Source organism: Hyaena hyaena, unplaced genomic scaffold, assembly GCF_003009895.1.
Source record: "Hyaena hyaena isolate Hyena2069 unplaced genomic scaffold, ASM300989v1 scaffold_590, whole genome shotgun sequence".
Classification (NCBI taxonomy): Eukaryota; Metazoa; Chordata; class Mammalia; order Carnivora; family Hyaenidae; genus Hyaena; species Hyaena hyaena.
In genome coordinates, this window is record NW_024081221.1 from 518320 (window position 1) to 530901 (window position 12582).

Here is a 12582-nt window from a genome sequence, read left to right on the forward strand (position 1 = left end):
CCCTCCCATTCCTGCTGTCTCTGTGTGTGTCTTTCTCTCAAAAGAAATAAATAAAAATTATAAAAAGTTATTAAAAAGGGTGGGCACCTGGTGGCTCAGTTGGTTAAGCATCTGACTCTCAATTTTGGTTCAGGTCATGATCTCATGGTTCCTGCCTTCAAGCCCTGTGTCAGACTCTGCCAGTGCAGAGCCTGCTTGGGATTCTCTCTCTCTGCCCCTCCCCTGTTCATCGTGCACTCTATTTTTCTCTCAAAGTAAACATTAAAAAATAATAAAAATAAATAATTGAATAAGTAAAAGATTTTGATTTCATCAAGTCATTTTCAATGCACTATATATTGATAATGGATTATTTTGGAATTTAAATAAATATTTTCACACTTTATTTGTTCTCTGGATTTATCTCAGCAAATAGCCCCTGAAATGCCTTTTGGGACTCTGGCTGGAAGGAAAACATTGTCTTTAGAGAGGTTTGCCAAGCTCTGTTAATGAAAAGCAACCCATTTGCTTTCTTTGCTGCAGGGTGTATTCTGAGTGTTGGTAATTGTGCCACTGCAGCTGTATTTCCTGACTGTTAGTTTTATGCTTGATGAAGGATGATAATTAATGTGTTAAACACCCAATGCATCCTGTTTGGAGGGAAGAGTCTTTTGCTGCAGTATTACAGCGCTATAACTCATGCACCAGAAGTTTGTTTCTAATGAACCTTCCTCTAGAAAATATGTATAATTCTTTCCCAGTATAATTTTATTGTAAAAATGAATTGAGCCTCCACCTCTTACAAAATATCCAAGTGACTATTTTGACATTTTGTGAATATTTTGTGGTAATGTTTTATATGTCAACTGTTGCTTTTTTACTCAGGCCTGATAGGGTTCTATTGATTCTACTTTTATTGGATATAGTCCAATAGTCCTTATATATCCAATAAGGATATAGTCCTCCATCATTAATTTTATGATTAATAGATTTTTGTAGCATTTTAACTTTATGGAGAATTTAGCATTGAAATTTAATATTACCAAGAATTTTTTATGTTACAAAATTTTTTCATCTAATTGCAACAAGGCTCAAATTTAAAGGGGGTGAAAACATCTTTTAAGTGGCTTACAATAAAAGAAGCAAAGCTCTAATCTCATATTTTCAAACAGTAAATATTGTTTCATTAAAATGCTGATAAAGATAGGTACTTTGCATGGGTTATTAATATGTTAATTTATTTTTAGAGAGAGAAAGTGCATGTGTTGGGGAGGGGCAGAGGGAGAAAGAATCTCAAGCAGGCTCCATACACAGCTCTGAGCCTGAAGTGGGGCTGTATCTCAGGAACCAAGAGATCATGACCTGAGTCAAAATCAAGAGTCCAAAGCTTAACCGACTGAGCCACCTAGGCGCCCCTGATATGTTAAATTTATACTGATTCCAAATCATCTGAGAATGTCTTTCACATGGTAGAAATTATCAAGTCATGGAGATAGGATGGAATATTTCTAGCCATATCTCTAAAGCACTGTCACTTTTTCAGAGGAAGTAATTTAGACTCTGAGTTTAAAGCATTTTTTTTAAAGGTAAATGAAATGATGTCTATCAGAAAACAGTGCTCAGTCTTAAATTACCACCCCTCGGAAAATGGTAATGTTTACTTTATCCTTCCAGGACGTCGTTTACTTACACATCACCGCACAGATCCAAAACAGTCTTCAGAGAAAGCAAAACAAAAGCAAAAAACAAAACAAACCTTCAGGAGTCATGTGACTTTTTCCTAGCAAATCTAAAACTCAGTGGTCTCTTCCTCCCAAGCTATCATGTGAGTTGAGTCAGATGTCTTTACAGAGAAGTGGGCACTGGAGACCCTTTGGAGAAATAGACACACCATTAGGAGCTAGTTGAGGGGAAGGCATGTCCTTCTGCATTTATATTTTAAAAGAGATCAGAGTGACTATATTTAAGGAAAATGGTCAGTAGTAAAACATATTCCTATCATGTTCCCCATTCTAGTGCTGTTGGCAGGAAAGCCAGATTTTTTTTTTTTTTTTTTTTTACTCTGGATACATGATAAAGTATGTAAGATCACGGGCTCTGTGCCACCCAGACCTGGCTTTAACTTGAGCTCTGTCACTTTCCAGCTGTTTTGTGGTGCTGGTGGCAGTGAGGTTGGCAGCCATAGTGGTGGCACCAGGAGTCCCGTGGTGGGGGTAATGGGGATGGATTTATCAAGAATTCTCTCATGGATCCAGAAGACAGCCATTGGCAGTATCAGTACACAGGGGTCTATCGAGCTCGCCAAGTTCTGTAGCCTAGCTTAAGTTCTTTTCATACTGTTTTCACCCTAGATGATTAGTTTTGTAGTGAGTTGTGAAGGCGAGGTTGTGAATGGTGGTGGGATAGGTCCCTCAGACCTCACCCAGGAGAACCCCTCCCTCCCTGACTCACACAGATGCTCTGGCAGTTATATTCCCAAACCTGTGCTTCAGGCCTGCAGGCCCTTGTCTGGGCTTACATAACTCCCGCAGGGATACAAGAGGGCAGGGCAGGCCTACATGCAAGGAAGGCAGGGAGGCTTCCCACCCTGCAACAGGGCTAATTCTAAAAAAATGCAATTTGGCTTTGCAACTGGCTTTTGCCTTGTGCCAGGATTTTAACTAAGGAAACCCGAATTTGAAAACCTAACTCTGGGCATGTTCAAAAATAACCATTGAAACAGATGTGCCAATGTTCTCTCTTTTCTCTCCTGGGGTCTAGGACTTAGCACTGTTATATGGAACATCATTCTGGAGACTGAAATGCTTTTAGCTTTCACAATTCAAAAAACATCCTTCTCTAAATTTTGTTTTTCTCAAAGTCGTATGCCTAACAGCCTTCTTCCACCCACCTCCACATTTCTCAGTTAATCACTTGAACATTTACCGACAAGCCACACAGCTCTGTAGTTACTTGCTTTGAAAATAAAGCCATAATAGTTTTTATGAAAATTGGGTAAATATCTCTGCAATGCTATTTTAGTTGCCAGTCTCAACATGGCAATTATTCATGGCGAGCATCCAGAATATCCTTGTAGACTTTCAAGTTTTCTCTCAGTGTCATTACTTTACACAGCCTTTAGCAGAGTGATTCTCCCCTGCCCCCCAAGCTGCTCCAGGCCATATTATTGCAAAATTGAGATGCATCCAAGTCCACAGGAGAGGAGGGGCTAGGGGGCTGACCATGGCCACCACTGAAGTCTGAGGTGGACAAGCCAACGGGTGGCTGATCATCAGTTCGTCTAGCCCTTGTGATGACTGGCATTTGTTCTTCCAGCAAGCTGGTAGCTCAGGCTCTCATAACAGTAAGGTTCCTCCCCATCCCCCACTTCTTCTCATTCCATTAATTTTCTTTGAGGGGAAAGGAAAAATATTATCATTATGTGGGCTGTTACTTAATGCCAGGAACTCTGCTAAACGTGAGGTAAAATAGTGTCTCAGAGAATTTGTCATGGTATGCATGACTCTAATGTGCTGAGGTTGGGTATTATAATTAATAATTCTGCTAAGTTTGGCAGTGACATATAGAAAGGACATATATTTTAGTTAATCCTCAGAATAACCTTGAGTAGTTGGGTCTACTTGTTTTTCTCCCCATGTTTCAAATGAGGAAACTGAAGTTCAGAAAGGTCTAGTCATCTGCCCAAGGCTACATGCTACATATGCAATAGCTCTGGAAATAGGGATGCTCATGCTTTTCCCACTCTGCCCTATGTCATTTCTTCCAGGTGGTACTTCCGGCCCTGAGGCAGGAGGGCAAGAGAAAGCAAGTGCCTCCTTTAAAAAGTTCAGTTGTAAACTTTCCATTAAAAGTAACACTATGAGATGCACCTGGGTGGCTCAGTCTGTTAAGAGTCTGACTTCAGCTCAGGTAACTATCTCACGGTTAATGAGTTGGAGGCCCACATCGGGCTCTGTGCTGATAGCTCAGAGCCTGGAGCCTGCTTTGCATTCTGTGTCTCCTTCTCTCTCTGCCCCTCCCCAACTTGTGCTCTGTCTCTCAAAAATAAACAAACATTAAAAAAATGTTTTAAAGTAGCCCTTTGAAATGTTTGCACATAAGTGAAAAATATCATCTGTGTAAGTCAGTCCCTCAGATACCTAGGAATTTAGGACCCCCCTTTAGAGTTTGGAATGAAGTGTTCTTGATCTCCTTGGCACTGAATATGAAGGAGTTCAGTAAATGTTCTTGACTTGGTTATTCGATACCATTTCTTGACTAGTTGTAGAATTTTGAAGACGAGGATTCAAATCTTTCTCCTACCTGTTAATGATTGAATGGTCTTAAGTAAGTTACTTCACCTGAGTCTCAGTTTCCACATCAGGAAATCAGTAATACAGTGGGTTTATCTGGGCTTTGTGAGAAGTGTAAAACATGGGCTGCAGTACCTAACATAACAGGACCTAATATAAGATGGGCATTTAAGACCATAATTCCTCTCAAACCTTTAACAATTGCTGATAAGACGGGCACCTGGGTGGCTCAGTTGGTTGAGTGTCTGACTCTTGATTTCGGCTCAGGTCAGGATCCCAGGATTATAGGTTCAAGCCCCACATGGAGCTCCACACTGAGCATGGAGCCTGCTTGAGAGTCTCGCTCTCTCTCTTCCTCAGCCCCTTTCCCCTACTCTCTTGAGAGAGAGAGAGAGAGAGGGAGAGAGAGAGAGAGAGAGAGAAACTATTTTAAAAAAGTTTAAAGAACACGTTTATATATCTTATTTATGATTGTTTATTTTCTCTAACTTTACTTTTTATTCTATGCTGTGATTCAGGAGTACCTTCTGACTCTAGATTAATAGTGCTCCTTGCATAGTATCTTTATAGATTTATAACTGCATGGGTGGGGAGGCCACGTGTACTGAAATCCATGAATTGTGTGGTTCTACACATCATCATGGCCTCTGCTTTTTATTCCTCATGTGGTACCAATTATATAAACACAAACATACACACAACCGAGTTCACCATCTTTTAACCATGCCTCAACATTTTCAGCACTTTTATTTCCTTTTATAGACAATTATTTGGCACCTTCATATGCATACAGTATAATTAATGGGAAGTAGCCTGAGAAAATTAAATGTCATAATTAAAGATTAGAGAACATGTTACTCAATTGTCAAGGCTAAACTTATACTTAGGTCATTATATTAGGGTTGGCTGCTAGCCTTTTGTCTGTGAAATTTGTTTTGCTGAGTAGTTTTGCTTTCATTCAGATGAATGTTGCTGTTGCTTTTATTTTCCTAATACAGGAAGTAGTAACTCCCATTATTATATTAAGCTGTTTCCTTTCTAAGACACTTTTGCAAGCTCGGTCTGCGCATTTCCTCTGTCAAACTGATCTTATATATTGTGTGTGTGCTTCCTGAAACCATTTAAGCATTGATGGAAACTATTAGCATGTCAGTGCAGCCTTTAAACAGAGAAAAGTTACTAGTCTAAAAACATTCTTTCTTCTGTACAAAACCTTTCAGTGTTCTATGATGCTGTTTTGCTGCTAATAAGAAGTGATCTTCACGAAGAGTTTTAATGAAGGACCTAGTGGGTTTGGGGTTTAGAAACAGAATGCTTTGACGTTTCATTTCTGGACATGGATTTGAATGTGGCTTCCATCAGCTGCTGATTCAAAATAGTTCCATCTGATGGCTGCCTTGTCTCTACAGTTAGCCAAGGCCTCTTGGCTGAGCAGGTGTTCATGTCACACAGAAAATGCTGTCACCTCTGACTTTTACAGATGCTACAAGGTTAAGAGTTTTCAGCTGAGTTGCAGACTTTAAAATACTATGAAGAATCCTGCCACCCTGGCCCCCACTTGGATCTTTTCATCAAACTTTGGTGAAAACAGTGGTTCGCCAAGTAGAATATCCTGTATCTGATGGTCACACCTAGGAACTAATGTTGAGAGAGGGATGGGGACATGATTTGTTCTCCGTGATGTTTCAAAGTTCCTCTGAGTTTCTTTCTTATTTTCGTTGTTTACCATCTTTTTAAGAAACAAGTTCCATATGGGTTGGTTTTTTTCCTTGCTGTAGAGAGGAGTGCTTAGCTCAGTTTAATCTAAAACTCTCTTGCTTCAAAAGATGCCCCTTGAAAACATCCTAAAATTGATTGTGGTGATGATTGCACAAGTCTGTGTCTATACTGAAAACCTTTAAATTGTACACTCTAGATGGGTGAATTCTATGGTACGTGAATTATACCTCAGTAAAGCTGATAGATTCCCCACACAAGATTCCCCTTAGTTCAAAATGCTAATACTTAATAAATAAGCCCAGGTGCTTGGTATTAATTTTGCTTGTGGTTTTATAAACCTTTTCCTATTATTCCCCTGAGTCTTTGAATTTCTTAGCTAAAGAGCTCTAATTTTTTCAGTTTAACCTTATGTACATTAATTTATCGACCAATAAGTACATATTTAGCACCTCTCTTGAGTGGCAACAGCCAAATCCTTATAGGGACAACGGTAATAGCAGGAAGAGAGGAGCAGTTGTAACAGGAATTATTAATAATAAAGTAGCAATTGGAACTCTAGCCATTCTGTTGGTGAAGCACAATAGTGACTTAACCGTGATTGTGGTGACAGGGAGCCAACAATTGAGTCCCTGCTAATGGCCCAACAGGGAAAGGGGTTGAAAAGAAGGAAGGAGTGGTTTACATTACAAAGGGATTGTCTGAGAGCTGCCTAAGTGTGGTTATGAGGGGAGGTTGGGCTGAGACAGAAGGGATGATAACCATGGAGCTGTCAAGGGCATCTCAGGGGCTTAGGCAAGCACTGTGGCAGCCAGACACAGCCAGCTGAGAGCAGACAAGTCCTGGCCCTGCCTAGTACTGATTGAGAAAAAGGAAATGCAATGAGAAGATAATTGAGCAAACCAGGAGGCCTGGACAAGCCTTGCAGAATTGAAAAGTGTGTCTTGGGGCCATCAGAAGCTTAGGGGAAAATATTCCTGGCTTCATGTTGACCAAGATTGGACTACTCTTTGGGAAATAAAACTGCTGAAAGGGTGTGTGTGTGTGTGTGTGAATAAAATGCTGTGATTGGCAGATCTATTGAAAAGAGTAGGTCTTTGACATCTGTTGAACTCCTCCTTGTGATTGTATATTTCTGAAATACACACATGCACCCACGCATGTGCCCAGCTTTTACCAGTTGCTTTGGGGTATATGATTTAAAAAAGAAGAAGAAGAAGAAGACCTACCCTACAGCCCGTATTCCAATTACCTTGTTTGTTCCAATAACGTCCTTTATAGCATTTCCCCCTCCAGCTGATAATCATGGATTCCATTTAGTTGTCATGCATTGGAGAAACATAAAGGTCAAAAGAATATGATGAAACTAATGGGGCATAGTGTTAAATATTGATGAATGTGGGTAAAGGAATGTTCCCCCTGTGTGACCCCTCCTGACCTCTTTATCTTGATCTCATAAGACTTGTCCTCTTGCCCACTACATTACAATCCCAGTGGATTCTTTTTGTTCCTCCAACAAGCGAAGCTATTCCTACCTTTAGGCCTTTGCATCCAGGTCTCTACTTCTTGAATTGTGCAAGATGGCTCCTTCATGTCATTTGACGCTCAGCTGAGATGTCACTTCCGCAAGAGGACATTTTTGCTAACTGAGGTAGTGAGCCAGTCACTTTCTATCCTCTTCTTTAATGCCTTGCCTAGACCTATCACTAACTGGCAGTTCTGTCTCTCTTCTTCATCAGTGTATTCCCTGCACCCAAAACAGCACCTGGTCTTGGTAAACACTCTGAAACTGTTTGTTGACTGAGTATACTAATCTAAGAGTCCAGAAATAGTCATTAAAAATGATGGCTATGCCTTAGGGATGTCCTTTATGGAAGAAGATGTTTAAGAACTCCAGTCATAAGACATACATTCAGTTAGAAAACCTTGGCCTTATGTTAGAAAAATGGTGAATGAATGTATTTATATATAAACAAATACTGAATGTTTATGATCTATAAAATCTTTTATATTCTTTAATGAAGAACATTTCTCATTGTGAAATATCTATACAGAGTATATTGTTTAAGAAGGCATCTACATACGTGATTCTGATTATAGAAGTAGTATGAACATGAAAAACCAGAAAGGAAATATATGAAAATAATAACTATTTGGGGAGGAGAATGGAATTATGAGTAATTTTTCTTTTTTTAATTTTCCAAGTATTCTACATGTGGTTCTATTATTTTTCTAACTTAAAAAAATATTTTTTAAGAGATAAAACATAATACAGAATAGATACAATCAAATATGAATAAGACTATAAGTGCACTTTGAAGATGGAAGAGCTTTCTTGAATTTGACATGCTTAGCAAATGAAACTTTAAGGAAAAAGCAGTAATTGATCTGGGCTTTGCAAAAACTGAAAGGACTCTTGAGGGTAGACAAATGGGTAGAGAGAGCTTTTTTGGGTAAAGTAGCAGAATGAACAAAGATAGAAAGGGAGCAGTTAGTACCTAGGGGAGGCTGAGACGACAGGCCAAAGTGAATGGAAAGCTCCCATTTGGGAGCTAATGGGAAGCAATGTGGGAGAGTAAGATAAAATCACATTTTAGAAGATCTTTAAGATCAGGCTGAGAGGTTTAGACTAGAAGTGGAAAGAAGTGGGGGAACCACTGTGGGTTCTTGAGAAAAACAGTAACCTGGGTATTTTAGGGAAAATCTCCCATACAGGGAGTGAGAGCACTGGCAGTTAGGAATGAAATGCCAGTGTTCACCTGGCACTCGCAGGAGGCACCACTGTCCATCCGAGCTGTGCTTCACAGAGACTACCTCCACACCATCTCCATCCAGCCTGCAGTCAGAGACCACGAATCCATCAGAGCTGGTGTAGGAAACGTGCTTGCCGTCCTCTGCATGTGGGCCACACGAGAGAAGAGAGAAGAGGAAGGTGGAAAGGGGAAAGAGGAGGAGACAGGAAGCCCCAAAGAGCAGGTTCTAAAAGTTCTAAGAATATAAGCAGGATAAGTATCTTGAGATGTGTTGTGCATATTTGTAGATTTGTGGTTTAATTAGGGCCACAAGTAGAGATCTTTTTGTGTAACTCATTATTCAGTTGTTATGGGAATGTTCTGCTTTTTCTGGTGTATAGTTTCTAGGCACTGGATTTTTTTTGAAAGTGTTTCCTTATATATTTAATGAGACTTGAGAACAGTAACTCCAAGAAGTAGTGTGCCATCAGAAGATCCCCACCCATCTTTAATCTACATAGATATGGATGCACTTGCTCTGTCCACTTGTGGAAGTTAACTTGTCAGAATATGTTAAGCCACTAATTTGGTTTTGTTTTTTCTTAAAAAAAGGTTTTGTTTTCTCTTATTTTTAAAAGCTGTTTTTAGGGGCGCCTGGGTGGCTCAGTCAGTTAAGCGGCTGACTTCAGCTCAAGTCATGATCTCACAGTTCATGGGTTCGAGCCCTGGAACCTGCTTCAGATTCTGTGTCTCCCTCTCTCTCTGACCCTCCTCTGTTCACTCTCTGTCTCTCTCCCTCTCTCAAAAAAACTAAATAAACATTTAAAAAAAAATTTTAAAGCAGTTTTTAGATCACAAAATTGCAAACAAAATTAAAAATAAAATGAAATTGTCTCATCTTTGGGGGAGAAAAGCTTCTACTCTGTCAGTGTGTGGGCTGCTAGCAGAACATAATGTTTATCTTTGCTGCATGTTAAAGATGGAAAATAAAGTTAGCAATAGCCAAAAGGCCTTCTTTTGAATAACTTATCATGAAAGGGAAAGCATAAATCTAGTGGCAAAACAACTCTCCTTTATAGGCTAGTATATTGTGGATGGGTCTGAGAAAATATAAAATTTTATTTCTGTCTATTGGGTAGGTTTGGGGTAATCCCCCAAACCTTGAATTTAAGATTTGGTTTCTGGACCGGAGACTGTTGAGTTTTTTATTGATCTTTCTCTCTCTTTTTTTTTTCCCTTTTCATTGCTGTGATCAAGAGCTTACAAGACCCTATGAAAAAGCTGATTGAGAAAGAAGAAAGGAAGAAGATCACCCAGCAGGAAAGTGCAGAGGCCACTGTGGAGGAGCCGAGTCAGTAAGTTATAGCTACTTCTCCTGGCAGATCTTTCTTCCGCAGGCAAGGGCAGTAGAGTCCTCACTGGCCAAGACTGCTGGGGTCTCCATCAGAGGGCAGTTGCTTTACTTCCTCCCTTCCCTGAGTTGATATATTAGAATGAAGTCCAAACTCATCCTGCACATATTCCCACTAAACCAGAACTCTTCCCAATAAGAGACTCATTTCTGGGGTCTTAGAAGGAGCACAATGTGAGAATTTGACTGGGACAAGAAAAGGCACACATTTCCAGTGCTGTCTGGCTGTCTGGTGGCCTCAGCCTCTGCTTCCTGCTCTCTCAGGCTTCTAGACCCAATCTGGTCCTTTTGTTTCCATCATTTACAAAATCCTGTCGCAGATAGGAAATCCTCTGACTTTTCTCTCATAGAAGGAAATAACCTATGAAATTGCCTCATAAGACATACAGTACTAAGGTGCTATCTATCCTACAAAAGCATTGGATTCTGACATTTTGTCTTCTACTGTTTAGAACTTCTGTTTTTCCCTCTGTGAAGCACAGAGCAGCTTTGAGTTCAGGAAGTGAATGCTTCATCTTCAGTTCCTGCCGCTTTGCAAAGAAGGCACCTGCAGTCATTTTACATACTGAGACAGACTTTTCCACATACATGGAGCATGATGCATCCTAATCACATTCAGCAAGGAGGCTTCATTGTGAATCGATGTCCTTTCTTAATGAGGTGTCAGGGCATGCAGGGATAGGGTTAATCCTGAACTGGCTGACCTAGAAAAGTGAAGTAGATTACCTTACCTCCATTTGTGATTCTTTTTTCACACATACAAAAAAATTAGATGATAGTTGTGTGATAAAACTGCCTTATATTTTTACTGTGTTTTTTTTTTTTAAAGAATTTTTTAAATGTTTTATTTATTTCAGAGAGAGAGAGAGAGACAGCATGAGCAGGGGAGGGTCAGAGAGAGAGGGAGATACAGAATCCGAAGACCAGCTCCAGGCTCTGAGCTGTCAGCACAGAGCCTGATGCAGGGCTAGAACCCACGAACCATGAGATCATGACCTGAGCTGAAGTTGGACGCTTAACCAACTGAGCCACCCAGGCGCCCCTACTGTGTTTCTAAATAAAGTTTTAAATATATATTTTTGTCACACAGAGTTATTTGCTGCCAATATTAGCCTTTTTAGTTTTAAAGCAAATACTAGAAAGTTCCTATAGTGTAGAGCAGAGACAACTTTTCACTGTGGGAACAGCTGTAGAATATGATCTGAATCTAGTACAATTGACTTATTGTAGGGGGAAGCAGTTTAACCTATTCCTGGTAATAATAGTAATGCTGAATACCCTTTAGCAAATACCTACTATGTACAAGTCACAATGTCAGGTGCTTTATTTATGTTATCTCTACTCATTCTCATGCGAACCCTTGGCATAATCAATGCTGGCATTTCCCTGTTGAGTAAATGGTGGACGCAAGGCTCAAAAAGAAGTTAAGGGACTGCCCATAGCCCATGGTGTAGTTAAGAGGCAATGCCTGGAATGTATTCTGTTACCTTTTTTTCACCATATATGTTACCACAATCAAAATAAAGCATTAGCTTTTATTCAGAAAGGAACCACCCAAGATTGTCTTGATTCGTTTTTGTTAACTTCAGATTTTTCCATTATTTTAGTATTTCATTTTTCAAAGCTCAAAAAGTATAATCCAATAATTATAATAGTAGGTAAAGGTGCTTTAAAGGGAGGTTCAGAAGCACAAGCTGAGTGTCAAGGTGGTGATATATGTCTGCTGTGATCTTACCGGTGTATGGTAAGAGTTGAGTAGGTGATGGTCTTCTGGAGAGTGATGGTGCTTCCATCCTTACATAATTTAAGGTAACCTCCTGCGGTGTCTTCTCCTCTAACACCTGGAATCAGAATAAACACCTACTTGGCCATCCGTTTATTAACTATTTTTTGAAGGTGATGAGTATGAAGTATCTCTCTTAGTTATATCTACCTAACTGCTCACCTAGATATTTACAGAATATATGACTTATGATGAAACCAGATTCAGCTATTAAGATGCTATGAACCAGCTGTAGGACAGGAAAAAAACAATGAATTTATGTCTTCTTAAAAAAATGAATAGCATCTAAATGACTACGCGTTCACCTTTCATGTGTGCATGCACATATCTGGGTGTTAAAAGTGCATTAATATTGTACAGAAAATCTGGGTGTATCATACATACAAAATTTTCAGAACTAGATTGCTAACTTTTTTTTTTTAATTTCAAGGTTAATTTCATTAGAGGATGAAAATCAGCGCAAGGAATCCTCTAGTTTTAAGAGTAAGTTTTTATTTTTATTTAGAATTGCTTCTGAAATAGTACTGCTCAGCAACCAGTCATTTTCTTTTTTCGCAGATTCTTCCTTTCCTCTTTTCCAAATGAGAAAATTGTATTTTAATTTGCTTTTTATCATTTTAGTTTTAAATTTGCAAATATCAATGATGCTGACCATATAGCATAATTGAG

General features: G+C 39.4%; 1 protein-coding gene across 8 annotated transcripts in view; it reads left to right on the forward strand.

Moving 5' to 3' along the window:
- ICA1 (islet cell autoantigen 1) overlaps positions 1–12582 on the forward strand; it is a 140790-nt gene that overhangs the window by 104435 nt on the left and 23773 nt on the right. For all 8 annotated transcript variants that reach the window (XM_039256834.1, XM_039256836.1, XM_039256835.1 and 5 more), the window contains 2 exons: positions 9977–10074; positions 12344–12396. In XM_039256834.1, the coding sequence (XP_039112765.1) occupies positions 9977–10074; positions 12344–12396 (151 nt within the window). The remainder of the gene's footprint in view (positions 1–9976; positions 10075–12343; positions 12397–12582) is intronic.